This window comes from Cryptotermes secundus, unplaced genomic scaffold, assembly GCF_002891405.2.
Source record: "Cryptotermes secundus unplaced genomic scaffold, Csec_1.0 scaffold599, whole genome shotgun sequence".
NCBI classification, from domain to species: domain Eukaryota; kingdom Metazoa; phylum Arthropoda; class Insecta; order Blattodea; family Kalotermitidae; genus Cryptotermes; species Cryptotermes secundus.
In genome coordinates this window covers 1,549,499-1,571,280 of record NW_019730109.1, presented here as the reverse complement: position 1 = coordinate 1,571,280, position 21,782 = coordinate 1,549,499, and the positions used below count along the sequence as shown (strand labels likewise).

The 21,782-nt window shown below is 40.9% G+C and overlaps 1 protein-coding gene across 1 annotated transcript; it reads right to left on the bottom strand.

Moving 5' to 3' along the window:
• Positions 1-9: 9 nt before the first annotated feature.
• LOC111866164 (mucin-5AC-like) lies at positions 10-20,134 on the bottom strand. The gene is made up of 7 exons (XM_023854832.1): positions 20,050-20,134; positions 11,141-11,228; positions 4,016-4,898; positions 3,188-3,334; positions 2,983-3,109; positions 1,883-2,060; positions 10-123 (listed from the first exon to the last, which is right to left on the bottom strand). The coding sequence occupies exons 2-7, from the start codon at positions 11,219-11,221 to the stop codon at positions 10-12; spliced, it is 1,530 nt and encodes a 509-aa protein (XP_023710600.1). The 5' UTR covers positions 11,222-11,228; positions 20,050-20,134.
• Between the last annotated feature and the right edge of the window lie 1,648 nt (positions 20,135-21,782).

The window sequence follows — 21,782 nt, the reverse complement described above, 5'->3', positions numbered from 1 at the left end:
TCAATTCTCTTAAAATCCCCTGCAGTAGCTTCCAGAGCTGTGTTGGATTTTGCCCACTGCGATAAAACCGCGATACAGACGAGAAGGATCACTCAAATCCACGGGAATGCCTTGGAACATGATCTGCAACGGCAATTATTATATCATACTTCGCGCGATCACCATGTTGAACTTACTGTCAATTCTCTTAAACGGCTATCTTGAAAAACACGATTTTTTTTCAAGATTTTTTTATTGAAAAGCACTTCACAAAGTGTGCAAGAGAAATATATCAGAACGTCAGAGAGATGAAGTCAGCAGTTGCTTATATATTAATTTAAAGGGGAACAGATTATCGTGTACTGAAAATGTAATAAAATCGATGAAGTTATAATGATCGAAACATGTGCTTTATTGAAGGAATCTCCTCGAAGTCGACTACTCGGAGACCTAGAAGACGATGGAAGATATCATTACTAACCGAATCAAGTCTAGTCAAGTTGAATCGACTCTGACTCAACATGGTATTTCCACAGCAGAGCCATTTGTTTTGTATGGGATTTGTGTATTCCTCTCTCCCATTACAGTACTGTAATTTAGTCCAGCGAAAATAAAGATCTACAATTGTGTCATCTTAGTAAGTCAGAGTCGATCAAGTTGATTTGTTCTGGCAGCCTACAATGCCCCTCTATGAAAAATATTGAGAGTGTTGGTGGTGAATGCTGCTGGCTCATGCCCATGTCCACTAATGAGATTTGTACGAATAGTTTCGAATCTTCGAGTTCTACCAGCGGAGAGTTAGCTTGTATGAAGTATTTATAACAATATATAAGAACTGTGTTCTTCTCTATGTTTAGGATTAAGAGATTTTAAACAATTTCTTACTGAACACAATTCACTTAACATAATTTGATTTTTGTTAGCATACTTGAAAATATTTTTTTGTAAAGTCGCAGAAAACTTGTTTGGACAAAAATATAGTTCCGTATAATACATAATTTTGTTTTACTTCTTCGAAATAATGGTCATCACATAGTAAATTTAACATTTTGGATGTATGAGCACAAGCTGTACTGCGCCCTTTGCCAGTGTTTAATTGGAAGGGAAGTATTTGACAATAATTTGCACTCTTTGCCAAGTATAATTAGCATGATCAGGTCTAGGCGGATGACAAGGCCAAGGCATTTAGCACAAATGGAGAGATGGGGAATTGAGAATATTGGTGGGAAAGGCAGAAGAAAAGAAACCTTTTAGAAAAGGAAGAAGTAGATGGGTGGATATTTTAAAATTGGATCATAGAGAGATAGGATGTGGTGGTATGGACTAGATTGAACTGGCTCAGGATAGGGATCACTGAAGGGCTCTTGTGAACACAATAATGAATTTTCTGCTTCCCTAAAATTTGGGGAAATTCTTGAATAGCTGCACAACTGGTAGCGTCTCAAGAAGAACTCAGCTAAATGATGTTAGTGTCTGGCAATAAAACAACGGAGTCAAACTTCTGAGTCTGTTAAACGCCTCATATGCTTGCCCGAAGTAATATTCTGGTTCCGTAATCAGTAATCAGGGAATGGATAAAGCACTTTGCACTAGAGAAAGTGGTTCGCGAATTTTTGACAATGTAAATATCATATTGAAGAAAGCAGTCTTCTGGGATTTGGCACCGTGTATATGTGGTGTTAACCGACGTTTCGGAGGAACGTATCGCCCCCATCTTCAGGGTAGAAGAAAAAGTATAAGAAATCTGCAAGCGACAACACCGTGAGAAACGGTAAAGCAGACTGTGAAACGTCGGTTAACACCACATATACACGGTGCCAAATCTCAGAAGACTGCTTTCTTCATAGTCACCGCCGTGAAAGCCTCAAATCTTACATAAATATCACATTGTTTCCTAACTTGCCTTGTGAGGAACCTCGCATGTGTAGAGGAATTGCGTGGGCACCCATTCTCCCTGGGTATGATACTCGGCCTGCCATAAAATATTACCGCTGCTCATGTTGAGGCGGGCAGACTCTTCAGGACTTTCAATCTGGAGAATTACGCGCAGCTGCGCAGGGCTAAGACCATCCATCATGTATCTGTAAATATAAGGAAGGTACTTCTATGAATCGCTCGTCAGGGCCACGTGCTTCACCATATGAAGGCATTAATCAGTTAGGCTGGTGCTCCGCTCAACGACGGAACTAGGAACCTTCCGAATGAAATTACGTCGTATTACTATCCTTCAGGGGTAGGCACTAAATTATACACATAATGACTGGGAGATTGGCAAGACTTTTGGAAATGGGCGGAGTGAAATCTGATCACGTCATATTTTGGGTTAGGCTCCAGCAAATCTCCTTAGAGACTTGGGTTCAATTCCATGGCAGTCCATGCGCGAAACATTCTGGCACTCTCAGAGTCACTGCAATTATTGCCACGTTGGCACTTCGAAAAATATTATATTTGAATAGAGACTGGAAGGAAACAAACACTTTCTTGGGTAATGTAAAGACCATAGGCCGTCAGTCAGACAGTTCAGTGCCTAAAGCAAAGCTGTGCCTGGCAAGGTATTACCAATTTCTAGTCATCGCAGAACACCAACGCGCTTGAATCCAGTACGAAATGTGCATGGGGGAGAACAGAAAGCCAGAAGGAAGAAGTTCACTAGGAAGACCTAGACGTAGGCGACAAGATAATATTAATAATGGTTATTAAAGAAACAGGGTCTAATGGTACGGGTTGGATTCGTATAGCTCAGAATATAGATCAATATAGGGCCCTTATGAACACGGTATTGAAATTTCGGGTTCCATAAAATGTTGGGAAGTTCTTGAGTAGCTGGATAACTGTTGGCTTCTCAAGAAGGACTCAGTTCCATGGAGTTAGTTAATTGCGAAATATTTAAGTCAAGAAAGTTCGACATAAACTTCAGAAGAAGAAGCTTTAGAATAATAACAGTTTTATTGATCAAGAGCCCGTTAACTCATAAAAGTTTATATACAACTCTCTGAAACTCACGCGAAAGTTATGCAGGACCCTTGAGGCCCGGTACTGTGAAGGAGTGGGCTCTGCAAAATGGCCCCTGGGTAGGTGTTTCGGCCTTGTTGGAGTGGGAACTGCGACGTCTCCACAAACGTGTAGCCTCCTGGAACACATGTCTATATGCAGACAATCTGACGAGCTGAACAACTGACAGAATTTGTAGTAAATCTGGCTGTCTCACCGTTGATGTCAGAGCTGAAGTCGTGGGTCGGGCCTCCCAGCCAGTTGAACGTCTGCCCGGTTCCTGTCTGCCAGGTCAGGGCTGTGCCTTCGCTGGAAACCCACTCACAGGTGTTCGTGTTGGGGTACATCCCGAAGTCGCAAGACACTAGAAACAAAGAGGGCGCTAACAGGGAGCAACAGGTAAATAATACTCTCGACTCTATGTGGAAATGAGTGATCAGCCTCCCGCCCCAAAACTCAGCGGACAGGACCCGTCCATGTTCAATATCTGATTCGTGCTTGGCAGCTGTGTGTTTTGGGGGAGGGGGAGGGGGAGAAAATTCCAAATTTACCTGAAGGTCTAAACACTTTCATAAAAACAGGCACGATTTGAGTATGTATGTATTGTCAGTGTGTATGTATTAACGGAAATGTGTATACGAATATATATGTATATACGAGTATATGTGCGGATTTGCAAGTATGTACGAGGGTGCCAACGTTTAGGATTAAAATTAACAACACCAGGACGGATCAAATTTGCTCAAGTTTCTGACTTTTATTCCGGAGGATCCCTGTTCGAGTGTCGAACGGAACGCTGGCAATTATGACTGAGGTTTCTCGTGTATTTTCTCAGTTCCTTCAGGCAAATCCTGTGGTAGTTCTTCAATTAGTCTTTCCTTCCAAATACTTTCCAATCCAACCTTCACCCTTCGACACGAAAGTCTGAGATACTGAGGGTGTCGTAGAAAAAACACGAGTAAATACGAGTAAATGTAAATGTAGGAATGAAGTTAGAAAATATTCAACTGTCAGAGAATACGGTTCTTAACGAAACTGTACGTACGGTTAACGTCACGTGTTCCTGGTGTCCCTGGGATCGTTGTAGTTTTCTTCGGTATCTGCGTGGTAGAGTGTGGTTTAGGAGTGGTTGGAGGTGGTTTAGTGGAGGTAGGGAGTGGTTTAATGGTCGTGGGGAGTGGTTGAGTGGTGGTTGGGAGTGGTTTAGTGGTGGTGGTGGGGAGTTGTTCAGTGGTGGTGGTTGGTGGCTCTGACGTAACGGGGGGTGATTTAGTGGTAGTGGGTATTTTAGTAGTGGTGGTGGGTGATATGGTGGTGGTGGTAGATGGTTCAGTGGTAGTGGTGGTGATGGTGGTGGTAGATGGTTCAGTGGTCGTGGTGGTGGTAGTGGTAGATGGTTCAGTGGTGGTGGTGGTGGTGGTGGTGGTAAATGGTTCAGTGGTGATGGAAATTGGCTTAGGCGTTGTGGTTGATGTTATGTATGTGCTGGTGCTGGGTACTGTATAAGGAGTCTGAGTCGTATCCTGTTCTGTTGAACCAGGCTTAATATTTCCTTCTTCACCTGACCACTCACCACCACCAACCCTTTCCCCAACATCACCGCCTCCACTGCCATCAACACCTCCTCCCCCGTCACTAACACCTCCGCCCTCTCCCACAGGGCCGCCACCATCCTCTTCCCCTCCACTAACACCACCAGCGCCATCAGCTCGGTCTCCTGCACCACTCCCTCCTCCACCGTTAACTCTTCTTCCTTCAGTTACATCTCCTCCGGCTGCAGCCGTCTCCTCAGTGCCGTCAACGGTTGTGACTTCATCTACCTGGTTGTCGCTTGCTTCTGTTTCCGAGTCGACCCGTTCACTATCTGGAGCTATGCCTTCCTGGTTCCCGAAGATGAAGTTGTACTGGACGAGTGGGGCTTGAACCGCCTGAGAATCATTGAAGTGACTTCCATTATAATGATACACATTACAGTATGATTATAACGGCACCTGAAATCCCACATACGTATTAGAAGGTCCCGAAAAGCTTTCAGTTCGCTGTGTATTCAGCTGTGGAGCTACTAAACCCAGAGGATTCTAAATAGTCCATAAATTTGCGATTTTTATTACATTTGAACAAATTCTTATTTGTAAGATTTGAGGTTATCACGTCGGTGACTATGAAGAATGTCGTCTTCCTGGGGTGTGGCGCCGTGTAGATCTTGTGTGAACCTACATTTCAGAGGAACGTATCGCCTCCATCTTCAGGGTAAAAAAATCCGAGAACGAGGACCCAATGTGAGCAGGTGGCCGCAGACCTGTTCACACAAGACCTACACGGCGCTACATCCCAGAAGATGGCATTCTTCATATTCTTATTTATACCATATCTAGTCTCGTTGCCCTGTGAACGCGAAGAGACAGAAAGAAGTGAAAGTGAATCTGATCCTTCAGACTTGAGGCTGTACCTGAAGAAGTTCTCTTCTACAGCAGAAATCGTCATTTTGAGGCCTACATATCCAAAAGCATCCATGCTAAGTTCCCTACAGACGGGTTAGTCACCCAGATATCCCTTAAATTTTTCTTTTGTAAGAATACAACCTGTTTTTGTTTACTTCAAAGTCATACGAAAACTGTGGCACAGACATATTAAAACATCATTTTGTGGCTTGTTTCTTATTATACGCCATATGTTTAGACCATAAGCAATCATAATCAGGTGGCATACATAAATCAAATAAACGCACATAGACTTTTAGTATAGATATGTTGAAGTGTTGCATATAAATATGTAGATAAAATAACAATGAAGTGCGTCGGATCCGACTAATTTTACAAAGACTAAGTATAAAAGGGCCAGAATCTGTTAAAATATAATAATTATCCACTGTATGAAAATATATTGTAACATGAGGCCGGGCAGCTAGAAACAGCTTCGTAAAAACGCAACAATACCAGAACCATCGTTAAGCAACGTGTACACGCAACAATGGCAGAACTGTTGAAAGCGGTGTCTTCTGTTCTGTCCGTACCGAGGTTACACTACGAGGGGTATAAAGTTTCAATAAATTATGTAGTTAGGATAATATTGGGATTTAGGGTGTAATTTTACTTACTGGTGTAGTACATTGGGCCTTTGAAGGCTAGGATTGATGTAGTGGGTTCTTGGAGACTGAAATGAAAACTCTGTTACATTTGTATTGTATTAAGATTTAGGAATTCTATAGTTAGATTAATATTGCAGTGAGGAGTAGAGTTTTACTTACTGATATAGTAGGATGTGTGTCTAAAGGCAAGAATTGCCTCGCTGACATAGTGTGAAGTGTTTGCTTGGCGCAACGGTCTCTGTATTTAGCAAAACAGGAGTGTAACTAATAGACATATATACGCAAACAGAAATTTATCATTTGCCACGATGAAATTGATCAAACAGGAGACTGTGAATATAAAAAAATGATTTATTCTATTATAGCTAACAAACTCTTCAACTTATCTTCCAGTGTTGCAAAAGTTGAAGCGAGATATTAGAAACTTCATGTGTGTAATTGGAGGTGAGATTGAATAGACCTATTTCTATGTCTACGTTGAATTATGGGATATAAATCAGTCGACTGCTACCTAGGAATGTTAATGCTCTCCCCTAAATTCGTCGTCGTTAGTGATTAATAAAACATTTTAATAGGATTGATTAATCTGAAGCGTCTCTGTTACTGCAAAAGTTCACTCTTCTAGCCCTTGGCTAAGACTCTCATAGGTCTCATAGGAGAGGGGCTCAGGCTATTGCTAGACAATAAACAAGAGTTAAAATGTAAAGTTATCCTTGAATCAGACCGTGGATTTCCATAGGTTTGTGAGACGTCGAGGCTCTTTCATTTTCTAGACAATAGGCTTACAGATGGCGGGTGACGTCGATTGACAAATAAAAGGTTTATTTAGGGTGCAATGAGGCTATGCATAAGAATGTGAGTGCCACCACCCCATCCTCATAATTAATTAATTTCCTGTTGTATTATAAAAATTACATATATTTACATTAAGTTGTCACTCTGAAGTAATACGGATTGCCGCTGCAATACAAGTGTTTTTATTGTGTAGAGACCACATATGAATTGAACAAGTTACCGGTACATAAAGAAGTGTACGTCGTATGATGTAACTAGGAACGCAACAATTATCGCAAATAACTGTGGGAACTTGCGTTGTCCGCTGCGCTCGGGTAAAGCCTATTAAGGACGTTTCTAGAACAAGCCAGCGGCAGCAGAATTATTTTTTGCAGGCGTCAACCAGAATTCCTGTCACCAGAGAACTGTCCTAACGTATTTTTGGAAGGTTCCAATCTATTGCAAATAGTTGTGTTATTCATAGTTTTAAGTATTATCACTACCTTGCATCCAATTAAATAATGTATTAATTTCAATGTAACCTCGCGACAGGGCTCTCTCATCACTTGGAAATATTGTTATTGCAGCTCTTGGGACCACGTAGGCATGTCGTAAATGAATAAAAGTTGGAGTAACAAGCTTGTGAATGTGGTTAGTTTGTGGGGGTCGCCGTTGTGGTGGAGTTAGCTGTCCAGAGTTGGTATCGCAGTAAGCTCAGTAGTTCAAGTCAGATTGCATTGAACGCGCAGGCCGTCAATCAGCAGGTTCTCGAATATAGCTCTTAGAAATTCGCAACCGCAGTAAATTATCGTTATAAAGCATACATCCGTAGAATCGGCGACTCCCTGTAAATTAATGTAATGCATTCACTATTTATTAAAGTGCAAGAGCCAACTTTACTGAGAGTAAGCTGCTTTAAACAAATTACGTACATTATTCGCCTTCTGTCTACCTGTTTATGTTGCTTTACCTCGATAATCCATCGCTAGCAACACGGCCGTCGTTGCCGCAAAATTTACCCTTTCTCCCCTTGAAACATCACTCATCTCTCTGAGAATCGAAATTGCCCAGCAACTTTTAGTGAATGTCCCAAATTTCTAATGTTAAAATGATCTGTCCATCAGTTAAAACTGTGATACTAGGTTACAGATGGACGAATAAGCGATAGGAATGACCTCCATGTAAGGTTTCCTTTGTTCTCTGCTTCGCAAAGGACGCTTAATATGTACAATAAAATGGAACTTAATAAGGACTAGTTTTTACTGAAAATCGTAGTAAATCATAGCTATTGAAACCTCGATTTGGATTTTTACTAACAGAAACTGTCCATTTCTGCTTTTTTCTAGGGAATATGAGTAACGTGTATTATGAAAAGGGATTAGCAAAGTGCACTTAGGGGCCGTTAATACAACAGTTGATTATAAACCTATATTAAAATACTTAATATTCTGGTTATTTCATTTTCATCCCACTATATGTTTCGATCTATCAAGATCATCATTAGGTGGCTTTCAGGAATTACATAAGTCATCATTTAATCGTTAAAATTGGCCCATTTTTACATCTATCAGCAATATTGCAATTTAATTTTAATTTTAAATTCTTTGTGGGGTATGGCTAGAAATTAAATCTAATACGAGTAGTTAAATAGTAAGAACAGGTGGTTACGTATTGTAGGCCTTTGCTGTAACTATATGTTACTATATATGTATGTGTGTCTGTGTGTGTACTATATATTACAAGTATCCATTACATATACACAACAGTGTCGACGTGTATGGACATGAAGCCTTGACTGTCACGATAAGAGAACACGGAGTGGTGGTGTTTCCGAAAGGGGTCATCGAGAGGAGAATATGTGGACCTATATGGGTGGAAGTGCGGAAGGGACAACTACTGGAGAAACTGCATGTTGAGGAGTTTCGGAGTTTGCATTCTTCACCAAATACTGATGGAACCGAGGATGAGATGGGCGGGAATTTTAGCAAGTAGGGAACGAATGAGAAATGAATACCTGGTTCTGGTCCGAAAATATGAATAAAAGATACCACTTGGAAGAGGCAGACGATGATACTTGTACTAGAATGGATCTTAGAGAAAAGAATAGGAGAGTGTGAACTGAATTTGTTTTGCTCAGGACTGGGACCTTGTGACTGTGGCATTGAACCTTCGAGTTCCATAAAATGCTAAGAACATCTTGACAAAACGTGCTAAGATTAGCTTCTCAAAATGAATTTATCTTCTTGGAATAAGGGGTTAGTTTAACTGCATTTAGACATGCCAGTAGGTAGCCACCACACCAAAAAGGTTTGTGGGGAAGAGCACGTATAGATCTCTCAGTCCTAACATCAGTACAACTGAAATTGTGTGGTCAGCTTCATGCTCCAGAAACTTTAACCCCGAGACTGAGCTCCAAATATTATACTGACTGATAGGACGGTGAGTGATTCCCAAGGCCGATCCGGACTTTGTGGCGAAGTTAAGAACGCCTGCCCTTTTCCTCAATTGAACCCCTGATGCCCAGTCCGTAGCTAGTCACTACACTGATTGACCCATAAGGTCATTATATTACATTACATTACATATGGTTTCGCCCTTAATGATTGCCCTTATTGCATTAGATAGGGCCAACAACGTTTTGCATGAAGTTGGCAGTACTGGTAAGATGCTGTGCGATAAGAGGCATTATGTTTTATGCTAACAAGTTCAGTCGTTCATGAGCCTGCATGTAAATGAATCTGCTGTAAAGGACTACATACACTGATATAATCAAACGACCTCGATTTGCAACAGTATTCACTGATGCTGCAATGTGGCCTCCATTCGATAATTCTACTGCATTGAGTTATTTTTATCTCTTATTTTACGTCGCTTTTCTCAAGCAGTACTAACATGGAGCAAAATTCCAAATTTCGCAACAATTTCTCTAAATTTAAATAAAAGTACGATGCAGGCGAGCAACGATATTCTGTTTTTCAATTAAGAGTGATCTTATGTTTTACAGTTCGTAAGAAGTGAACCCAGTTCCTTTCATTATTTTTCACAAAGTTTCTTTCCTTTCTGAAATTCAGTTTTATTTTTAGTGACAGGATAGTTTTTCGTAAAGTGGGAATTTCTCTGCTTCCCTCGCAGTAATCTAAAATTTTTCTACGCATAATAAAAACTCTCAAAACCATCCAGTGGATTTATTTTTTTCTGGTACGACAAATTTTCCGGAACTTTGAAGTTTTTCTCCACTTTTTACGCACTTTCGAATATCCTACGCTCGTTTCTCAACGTTCGTTCACTTTTATTCATTGCTTTTGCTGCCTTTGCAACTGTTCATTCCAGAAGAATAAATTCGTTGTTCTCTTCTTCACTATAGGATTATTATTATTATTATTATTATTGTGTTTGTCTATAATGTAATTACTTTCATCTACACTGTGCTAAGTCTGTAATTGGCCTTGCGGCTGTTGACTTGGCACATAAATAATAAAGAATTGAATTGAATTGAATTGAATTATTATTACTGGCTCTACAGCTCTTGTTGGATTTTGGCCGCTCTTTCAGTTTCTTGATTCTATACACAGTCAGTAGGACTCCTTGGACGGGGGATCGGCACGTCGCAAGGCCTCTACCTACACACACAGAACAACTAAAACACAGAATGAACGTACACAATATATATATCCATGCCTTGAGTGGGATTCGAAGCCATGATTGCAGCGTCCGAGCGAGTGAAGACAGTTCATGCCTTTGACCGCGCAGCCACTGTGACTGGTACTACAGGAATATTAGTGTTAACAAATGAACTGCGGCACACTCAAACACACTCAGCTCACTAACTGAGCTGAGGTTTTCCTTGGAAAGCTGACTTTTTAAACAGCCGCAAACTGCGTAAAACTATTTTTCAGACTTCATCTGTCGTTCGAGGTTTTATTTAGAACCAATATGTTACGTAAATTGGCTCTGTTCCTTTGTTCATTGTTTGAGACTGCAGAAAAAAGTCCAAACAATGTAAAAATTTTAAAATCGAAATTAATATAAGTATTAATTAATTAATTAATGCAAGTATTTCAAAATAAATAATATATCACGTCTTTTTCCTTGGTTCAGAATTATTTTGTTTTACTTGGAAGATATCCATGAATATCTTTCTTGTAGAAATTCCTTGCATCCTACAATCTTTCAATTATCGCAATATAACGGAGCTATTCATCTTTTGATGACTGTTTAACAGTATGAACGCAGGTTCGAATCTCGGGTGGTTCTCTTATAACAGTATATAATATGTCCCTAGTTTTAGCGTTAAACAAGGAGACTTACGGTCCGAAGCAGCTGGCCCCTAGACTCTGCCGAGGAGCCACACGCCCAAAGCACACCCAGCAGGAGGGCCAACCCACGCATTGCTCACCTAGAACACAGAAATAATCGATTCCTCTAATTTACTCGTTTCGTTTCTTGCTTCCGGAATCAGAAAAATAATTTTTGCTGTTTCATGGATCTCTATTTGAATGTAGATGTCGATTGCTTGATTTTTAACGACGCTGTATCAGCTGAAACATGTTGAGATTATTATGAAGAATCAACAAGGGTACATATAAGACACTGCTGTTGTGGATAATTTAAGTACTCTGCTTAGGTATTCGACAGAAGAGATAGAGTAAACGCGAAAGAAACTCGTTCAGAGGATATCCTGATAGATGTTAACACATTTGGTTTCATTACTTGTTCTTGGAAATATATTGATCATTGATCAATATAAACTCTTATCTGATCTGCAATTGCTAATCCAGTTCAGTACCAGTACATTTGTAGAAACAACACTCACCACAATTAAATGCTTAAAGGAATTATCCTGATATTGAATTAAATTCAGTAATTTAGGCCTGCAAATTCGTATTCAGACCAGGTCTAAAAATCGGCATTTCTCGGTACAAATGTGAACAACACACAGTAGCGTAATGGTGGGTCCTCATCAAGCAACTGGTCCTTGGTCCTTTAGTGGTAGTTGTCTGTCGTGCAAATCCTGTCAATCGCAAACCTTGTGAGGAGAAATCATTGAACTCGAATAATTTATTTCTAAAATATCCTTCCTTTTCCTTAAGGTAAGGCTGCGCCATAGCTCAAGCGGTTAGTCGCTGGCTTCCCACCGCGGCGGCCCGGTGCTGGTCAAGTGGAATTTGTGGTGGACAAAGTGGCTCTGGGGCAGGTTTTCTCCGAGTACTTCGGTTTCCCCTGCCAATCTTCATTCCACCAATCGCTCCACAATCACCCTCACCTATCATCTGGGGCTGGTACAACAGACCAGAAGTAGCAGCAGTGTAAGGGACTTAGATCCACCCCATTAGCAAGTAAAGTAAGTAAAAAGTAAAGTTATCCCTGTAACAGACCGTGAAGGTCCATAGGGTTGTGAGACGTTGAGGTTCCCACATTATCTAGACAATCGGCTCAGAGATGGTGGTAAGTTTGTCAACCTTACGCGCCGGCCGCCCTTTACCCCAAGAAATATTCATGGAACTCATTTCTGTTAGAGGCTGAGTCGACCCCAGGGCCATAGTGCGGCTGGAAAGATTAGGTAAATTTGAAAAATCCAAAGACCTCATCGGGACTTGAACCGGCGACCTTCCGGCTTGTAGCATAGCCCCTCAACCAACTACGCTACCGCGTGACCCCACTAGCAATAAAAAAAAAGAGACCTAGTTCCACATTCTTACAAAAGGAAGGATCAAAGTTTCTGTATACATTTTTGTTGGATTGTATGGATTGGATATGCACAGCTGAAAGATTTGGGCCTGAACAGTAACATTGCAGCATTAAAATTCTCTCTTAATTTTATTATGGATTTATCACTTGGATTTTTTCATTTCCAATTGTATGAATATTACCACATTGAAATGCTATTTATTAGATGTCTCCGTAATGTGATTTTTTCATATATTTTGGCGTTTAAACATGAACATAGGGTTTGCTGTTTCTGTGTTTACGTCATATTTATTTCTAATTTTTTTTTTTAAGTCTTGGTGGGGTACTCATGCCATCCATCAAATTGGCATCACTGTTCACTAGTAGCTGACGTGTTCCATTAAATCTCTAAAGGTTGCATCGCCCCGAAATAATGCATAAAATTTAGTTCTTATACCACGAGACACACACTATACCTCTGTTACAAACGCCCGCCAGTTAATGTTGGTTAGGGGAAAAAGTCTATAATTAGAATTATAGGAAAATCACAAATATACTCTGTGGTCATAATGCAGAATATTGGTACGTTCAAGCGGGTGGTACCTATAGTAACCGCAGAGTTTAAAATGGGCAAGTTTTTGTCACTCCTCATTATCCTCGAATTTGTTAACGGCATATACTTAGGCGAGAATTAAAACGACAGTGAAACTTATCCTTCATTCAGACCGACCTGAACAGAAATGAATCACTTCATGACGTGACGCTTTCTCTGGTGATGGGTTCAGGAAATATATCCGAAACATTGCATTTCTGATCAGAATTGATGCTGCCGATTGTTCGATAAGATGTTATTACTTCCATTACATTTCGATGTATTTCTCTTCGTAAGCTAAATCGAACATTTCGTTACAGAGGGTGTATTTCACTTTTAGAAGAGAGCTGGCGAATCGTCTCGCTGCTTGATGCCATATTTACAACAGAGTTATATACCAGTAAGTAAGATGTAAATCTATACCTGTTAACAGGCCGTGGAGGCCCATAGGGTTGTGAGATGTTGAGGTTCCCATATTTCCTAGACAATCGGTTCATAGATGGCGGTAAGTTTGTCAACCTTACGCGCCGGCCGCCCTTTACCCCAAGAAATATTCATGGTACTCATTTCTGTTAGAGGCTGAGTCTACCCCAGGGCCATAGTGCCGCTGGAAGTGTTAGGTGAATTGAAAAATCCAGTGACCTTATCGGGATTCGATCCCGCGACCTTCCGGCTTGTAGCATAGTGCCTCAACCAACTACGCTACCGCGTGCCCCTCATGAAAGTTATGTATCAGTAAGAAGTGAGCTGCTATCGGTCCCAGTTGCTCCGACATCGCCTGGTGAGTTTAACGAGATATCCACTGCTGCAGATTTGTTACGGTTCTTCAGCTCTTCTTTCCATTCTCAGAGGCTTCTGACGTCCGGCTTCATGTATTTCAGCTTTAAAATAATCTTCAAGTCAATAAGAAGTTGTATTTCTTGTAGTTATCATTCTCTGCTTAACCATACTTGAGGGTATTCAGTGTATACAAAAAGTAACAGCAAAAATGGATTTTCTGAAGAGTAATTAGAGTGTTCTCAACCATCGAATTACACAGCTGACCTAGATTTTAACAAAGGCAAAATCTGAAATGATCAGTTCCAGTATCTGCCGAAGTTGACATCGGCACCACTGGATCCCCATTCACTCTGTAGAACTGGTTTATTTCGGCTTATCGATCTGCAATTTTGTAATTCATTGCTTAAATGCGGGACAAGTTATGCACAGAATTCACACACTATCAGCCTAAGTTCTCTTTACGAAGAGGCGTATCTCTCAGGATTCGGCAATATTCGTACGTTTGCATTACATATGAGACATAGAATCTAAATGTTATGAAGGGTCGTCAACCCTCACCACATCACAATGCTCAATATCCTTTTTACTGTTCAGTGAGTAATAGCAACGCCCGCAGCAAAACTCATCACTCCGTACAGAATTTGAAACTGGTTTCAGAGCTAAAATATTTTCTGACCGGATCACATCCGCATTTCCTCTCAATTGCATATTTAAAGAAGAATTCTCAGAAATATAAAATAATATTATAAATTACTGGATGCCAGTCACGGTAGTCGAGCGGTCTAAGGCATGCACTTTTTTCGCTCGCTCGGAAGTCGGGATCGTGGGTTCGAATCCCACTCAGGGCATGCATATTTGTGTGCGTTTTTCTGTTTGTGTACAAGTAGAGGCCTCGCGACGAGCTGATCACCCGCCCAAGGAGTCCTACCGAATGTGTAAGACCTAGAAAAACCGAAGTGAACGGAGTTCATGGACGTAGGTCTAGGCCCACTGGGGCTGTAGTGCCAAGGAAAAAAAAATTACTGGATGGCGTCGGAGTTTGGGAATACGTCCCGTCTAATCTTGAGAGTTTACCAGCGTTTCGGCAAACCTTGAAATTGCCATCATCAGGGAAAATGACGTTGGGAAAGGTTTATATATTCCTTATGTAGTTGTCGCATTAGGCAGTGTATGAATGTGAAGCCTTGATTGGGTGAACAAAGGAGTGGGGAAGATCACTAATAAGGGGTGACTATGTTGCCAGCGATTACATGATTAAAGAAAATGAGTGGTGAAAATGTTCTGGCGATCAAATCATTCTAAAAAGATCCGGAAAAAAGCGTTTCAGCGCCCCCCCCCGGTGTAGAATAAGAGATGATGGAAAATGTTTTCTCTCTTCGTTTCCTCCGCCTTCTACTTCTTTCTTCTTAATCTTCCCGTTCTTCTCTCCACATATATAGAAAAGAGGTATGATTGTCGGACGAAAACTGGGGTTTCGGAGGGAAGAGATGAAAGCAGGCTTTTTTAATTTGTATCCGACCTCACAGTTAGAATTAGGCAATATTTTGTTATTTCGACTGCTTCCCTGATGCTGCGGGTCGATAGGTCCGGCTATTGACTATGGACTCTGTTGTGTCTAAACCGCTGCTGTGTTTTGTGTCTGCGGAGCCTTAGGCTGCCGATGATAGCACGTTCTCCAGGCTGGTATCCCTGATGTGTTTCGAAATCCTGGTGGATATGTGGCAATCCGTTTGGCAGACGTTCATCTTGCCACGTGTGGAGAATATCTTGTAAACTCCGGAATTTTTAATCGCGGGTTATATCTCCCTGGTGGGCCTAAAGAGGGATGCCATTTCGTTAAATGGTTTCTGGGTTGTGAGAATGCCCTTTTTCTTCAGTGGCCTGGAGATGCGGTCGGTGGTGCCGGGGAAGTAAGGCAGGTATATTATGTTGTATCTCTGTCCTGGAGAGGAGTGTATATTGGCTCTGAGAACGGATTTGGCATGTCGCATTTCAGCGCCCTGCTGTTTGGTCTCTGTCTATCACGATGATAATGACGGAAATCTTAAGCGCTGGAGGGTGGTGTGAGGTTGCCCGCAGATATCTCTCTATATGATAGACTTTCTGCGTTAGGCGTACCGCAGGGCGTTGTCCTGTCCTCTGTTAAACCAAAACATCCACAACTTGCGAAGTGCATGACGTCCAAACGGACTGCCACATACCGACCTGGTTTCCTGGACACATCAGAGGAAAACGAATGAACAACCGGTGATCAGCTATAGCCGAACAGTCAGCAAAACTTAAACACAGCACCGAATGCGATGGAAGACAAACCATACATAACTTCCAAATATAACATCATCTCTTCGTCAGGGAAACCATCGAAATACCTCATAATTTTAACTACGAAGAAGGATACAAATGGACAAATCCTGGCTTTCATTTCTCTCCCCCCCCCCGCCGAACCCACCACTGAACCACTTTCGTCCAACAATCACACGTCTTTCCTGTTTCCTGTACACGTGGAGATAAGACGACGAAGAAGAAGGAAGAGGTAGAAAAATATCTTCTATCATCTCCTGTCCTGAACACGGGCTTGCTGAAAAAGCTTTTCCACACCTATTTTCTGAATCACTTGGTCGCCTGAACACCTACCGTCACTTTTTTTTTTTTTCACTAATCACACGGTCGATCCTTATTAGTCAGCATCCCCTTCTTCTGTTCATTCCGTCGCGTGTTCACAGCCAAACTATACGTACCTAATGCTTCAATTACATATGAGTTTTAAAAGAACTCCCAAAATTCATCAGCTCTGAAGACAGCAAGTGCAATGTTTGCCGAAACGTTGGAAAATCCTCAATGTTTGACCTGGCCTATTCCTGAAAACCAAAGCAACACATTAAGCTCCAGCCGCGAAAACCTATGGGCTAATATTATAAATAACCTCAGTTAAGAATTTCAGATCAGAATTCTATAAATTTTTCTGTCATAAACCCTACTATGCTTCACATTGTTCCCGTAAATGTTAGAATGTATCTTCTTAGGGAGTGGTCCTTTTATTCCAAAATAATTTCGACACACGAAGAGCTTTTATTTGTCTCTGCATTTTGCGGGGAATTTCTGTGTTAAAATGGAATAACAATTCAAAGGTTAATGCACAATTGTGTACTGTTGCATGGCGTTACGAAACACTGCGTCCTTACAGTCGCAGCTTGGTGTTAGTACTAGCAATATCGCTACATAACATGTTCTCTTAGGAACGTAACTGCAATTTTTAATAGATGTCAAGTCGTTTTGCAGGAAATGGATACAGCAAAATACGGTACGCGTGTAGGCCAACTATCGCGATATGTATGGACGTGCTTTCAGAGACAGGATACAACACAATATGAACAGTTATGCATAAAATTTCTCTTGTTCCATACAACAGTATTAGAGTAGCTGTCCACTGCTTTTAAAAATGCTGTACTTTATAGTGAACAAAATTACAACAACTGCGGCTTCCTCCTCTGCAACTCTGTAGATGTAAGAGAGATTAATTCAATAAGAAGTAGACGCTCTGGCGCCGGGAGCAAACAGAATTGCTGGGTTTCGCGAAGCAAAATGATTTTCCTGTCTACTGAATGCAAAGCAGCCTTTGAAACCTTGAGATGGAAGGGTTATATTGCCACAGCTACAGGGTTCCTTCACAATAAGCAAGTAATTACGGAGGAAAAAATCCTCCTTAAGAAGCTGATTAGTCGCTTAGGCTTTCAAGCAACTCCATGCCTAGTCCGGAGCACGAAACTTCATTGCTGTATCCACTTGAGCCCGTCACCTGGACCCACAGATAACACGGCTGGACACTACACGAGCCGGTTGATTTCAGTTAACGCCCTCATGACCTATTTCCTTGAGATTCATTTTAAAATTAATCTTCAATTTACGGCTAGGTCTTCCAAGTGTTTCTTGCTTTCAGACTTTCCGTGTAATATTCTATTTGGTTTCAGGAGTTCCTGAAGACTTCGCGCAATGCTACCCACTTCCGGTTTGTGTAATAAAGTCGAAAGCTAACATATCTTATATTCATATTATTGAACAGTTCTGACTTTCAAACAGCACTTAGGCCTTTCACAACGAGGTGACTGCATAAGGGACTTAAAACTAGTCTCATTGAATAAATGAATATTACTCCTGAAATAAGATACTAAGCTATAATCATGTTCGAGAGATTACTCGTTAGGTAATCCTCAGGGGACTAGCCGCACTGCTGATTAGAGCTATCCACCCACATCCGCTTAGTTTTTCCTAACAGTCTCTCTCCTTCGGGCGTTCCTACCACAATTTTGTACGCAATTTTCTTCTATCCAACGTGTGCTACGCTCCGCTTATCTCATCCTCCTTGATTTGATTATTCTAATAAAACTCGGCAATTTAATGTGCAATTTTTCCAGCCTCTGATTATTTGGCCCCCATTAGATTCAAAAACTCTCTTCAGCACTTTATTCTCAAACGCCCACAATCTACGAGTATGCTGTTTCTTTAAAGTAAGAGTTCAAGTTTCAAGTCCATACAAAACTATAAGCAAAGATATAGTTCTGTGCATCCAAATATTTACGTGTATAGACAGCAGAGGGAAGACAAGTCATTTTGAAAGGAATTGTAGCAAGTGTTATGTTAATTTAATCTGCTTTTAATTTCTTCATGAACTCATTTCTTGTCGTCAATCTCAAACATCTGAACTTCGTCACATTTTGGATGGATTTTTCCTCAATAATTACTACAGTCAGTTTTATAAAGAGTGATATCAGAAGTATATTATTCTGCGGTGTAGCTTTAAGCTAAAACATTATCTACTTCTCCCAGGGAGCAACTGCACTCGTAAAACCTTCACTGAGGTTTCCAGACCTTCCAGACCAAATGAATAGTTAGACATTTCAGATGCAGATTTGTGTACTACAGAATATGATTCCATTCTGCTTATTTTGTGTTCATTTAAAGATGCTAGGGTAACCGAGTTTATGTAACATCAAAGAACAAACGACGCCTAGTTCGTTGTTTGTTGGAAAGGAACTTACTACGATCTGTGTTGCAATGAGTCATTGATTCCTTTCATAACTACATCGCACCAACAGTCAGAGAAAAGTGGAAAGAATAGTCTAGATGGTCAACATCAAAACTGAAGGCTCTAGAGAAAGTAGGGGGTGGTTCCAGTTCTGGGGAAAAAGTTTGTTTTACCCGTTCATTGCTTTGCACACATACATACACATATGCACACAAATATTATATATATGTATATAATCTCCGAATATATTGGTGCAAGAATTATGTGGCTAAAAATATTACTTACGATGATGCATTGAAAATGGGGCCACGCGGTGGTATAGTTTTAAACGAGTTTATAACTTGTTTTACGCGGTAGCGTAGTTGGTTGAGGGGCTATGCTACAAGCCAGAAGGTGGCGGGTTCAAATCCCGATGAGGTTATTGGATTTTTTCAATTGACCTAATCCTTCCAGCCTCACTATGGCCCTGGGGTCGACTCAGCCTCTAACAGAAGTGAGTACAAGGAATGAATTAAATAATTTTCCTGGGGAGTAAAGCGCGGCTCGCGCGTAAGGCTGACAACCTCATCGCCATCTTTGGGCTGATTGTCTAGATCATGTGGGACTCTCAACGTCTCAGAACCCCATGGGCCTTCACGGCCTGGTACAGGGATAGCTTTACTTTTCTTACTTATAACATGTTTCTTCTTCTTTCAAAAAGTTTGCTAAGGTGGAGTCATATGTTTTTGCACTATATTCGTCAAGGATCGTCAAGTATTCATTTTTAGTTACTGAGGGATACTGTACTCTGGAGAACGGAACACTGCTCTTTACTGTGGTGTGCCTTAATGTTACCAATTCCTCAGTTGTAATAAATAGTAAAAAATTAAGCTAACTACATGGAGCAGAGTCCTTTTTAAGAAGCTTATAATTACTCAGATACTAAAGTTCTTCTATGTAGGGGACACGAAAGTTGTGCTTTGCTTACAAAAGGCAACAAATGTACCCTAACCTGAGACAGTTAAATGCAGTCCACATTTTCACATACTTTTCTTCAAGATTTATTTTAACATTATTCTTCGTAGCAAGCATAGTTAAATCCATATTTCTGTATTGAAGGAACAGCATTCTGTATTACATTAAGAAATAACTGAAGTTCAATTTCAGGTTACTTACACTGAGTCCGAGTCGAGCAGAGGCGGCTGCACAGCGCCAGGTGCGAGGAGCTACTGACCGCCAGCGATCAGCGCGCCATCACCACAGGGGCAGAGCAGTCCGATAAATTGATTCACTCCTTAATCGCTTAGTACCTTGACAATTTCTATGCGTATTTTAACTATCTAGTATCAAGTGTGTTATTTAGAATCAAATTAGGCATCAAAATTATGGTCAGAAAACTATAAATGGGTCACATTTTATCCTATCGGCTAAAAGAAAGGTTCGGCTGTCCTCTGGAATTTCATGGTCTTCCTCAGTCCGTTCAGGCGAACACTGGGAAGGAACCTTAGCAGAGCCCATCATGGCTTCCTTCTGCGCCCTCACTTTCCAACTCTCAATAATAATATTGTCAAAGAATTTCTGTGCCTTATAGCACCCAAACTATGGCCGAAATAGGCAAACTGCAGTCTGTATGTTCTGATTAATACGTTAAGCTTGCGTACACGACACGACTTATATTCTGGATTAGATTTCGTAATCTATCGTGATGAACTGTTTCTACAAACCATTCAATTTAAAGATGCCAAAGTACTTGTATATTAATGACATATCTAGACGAAAAATAATTGGGTGACTATATTATAAGCCTAGTCGTATAACCTTCAGTTACATGAAATATTATTCTACCTACCTACCACACGGCGCTACAGCCCTGGGTGAGCCTTGGCCTCCTCTACTACCAGTCTCCACAACCAGTGCGTGCTGCCATAGGAATGGATCCACGCATGATGACCCGAGGCTGGTTGTTAGGTTTCTGAACAAAATTCTTTATACACGATGAGGTTGTTAGCCTCATGCCCAACCCCCAACCTGGAGGGCCATGGTATCTCTCCTAGTCTGGATTCTACCTTTTGACCTTTCTAGCAGAGGTGACCTACTAATAGTTAAACTACCCCGGCATAGCTCTTCAGGTCACAGAGTCACGTAAGCTCCATCACCACGGCAAGGTGGAGACACCTTTGGGGGAAATATTACTCGAATGCTCTGATTCATTTTACTGTTTGTTACTGCTGCTGCAAATGTGTCAGATGTGTAACGAAAATTGCTTTGGTTTCGTGTATGGTAATGAAGCCTGAGTCGCCTCCTCTGTTCCGGCCCTCATAGAAAAACTAGTGGTCATATGCACAGATATTCCAAGAACAAATTATATTTCTTTCATTTATTCCCATTCTGATCACTAGATAGAAACAGCAGAACTTTCTATCGTTGACTTGTAGGTAAAGCAACTGATCTGTATTCTGGAGATTTCCTTTAGATATTCTTGAGATATTCCGTATTCATTCACAATTCTTCCACTTAAATTTCGGCACAATACTGTAAAATTGGTGACTACCGCTTCCATGAAAACCCTACTCAACTCTGCTCTATCATCTCATTTGTCACTGAATGTCGTTTCCACATATGCTATACGGGCTATTTTATTTTGAATGGAGGCACTAATTTCATACAGAAACTTTTGGAATTTCAAAGGATATACCTTAGAACATTTAACGATGCTGCTTCAACAGCTAAACATAAGCAACATAGAACTGTAAACATCCTTAAGGTGCCGTAGATGCCTTGAAGTTTGCAAATATGGCTTTAAACTTAGTTCTTAAGGGAGATAGTTTTAAATGGTGCAGGACCAATTTAGCAAGCGTGAATTCCGACATTTTGGAAACGTATCCTCATGGCTCAGCTCTGTGACCACT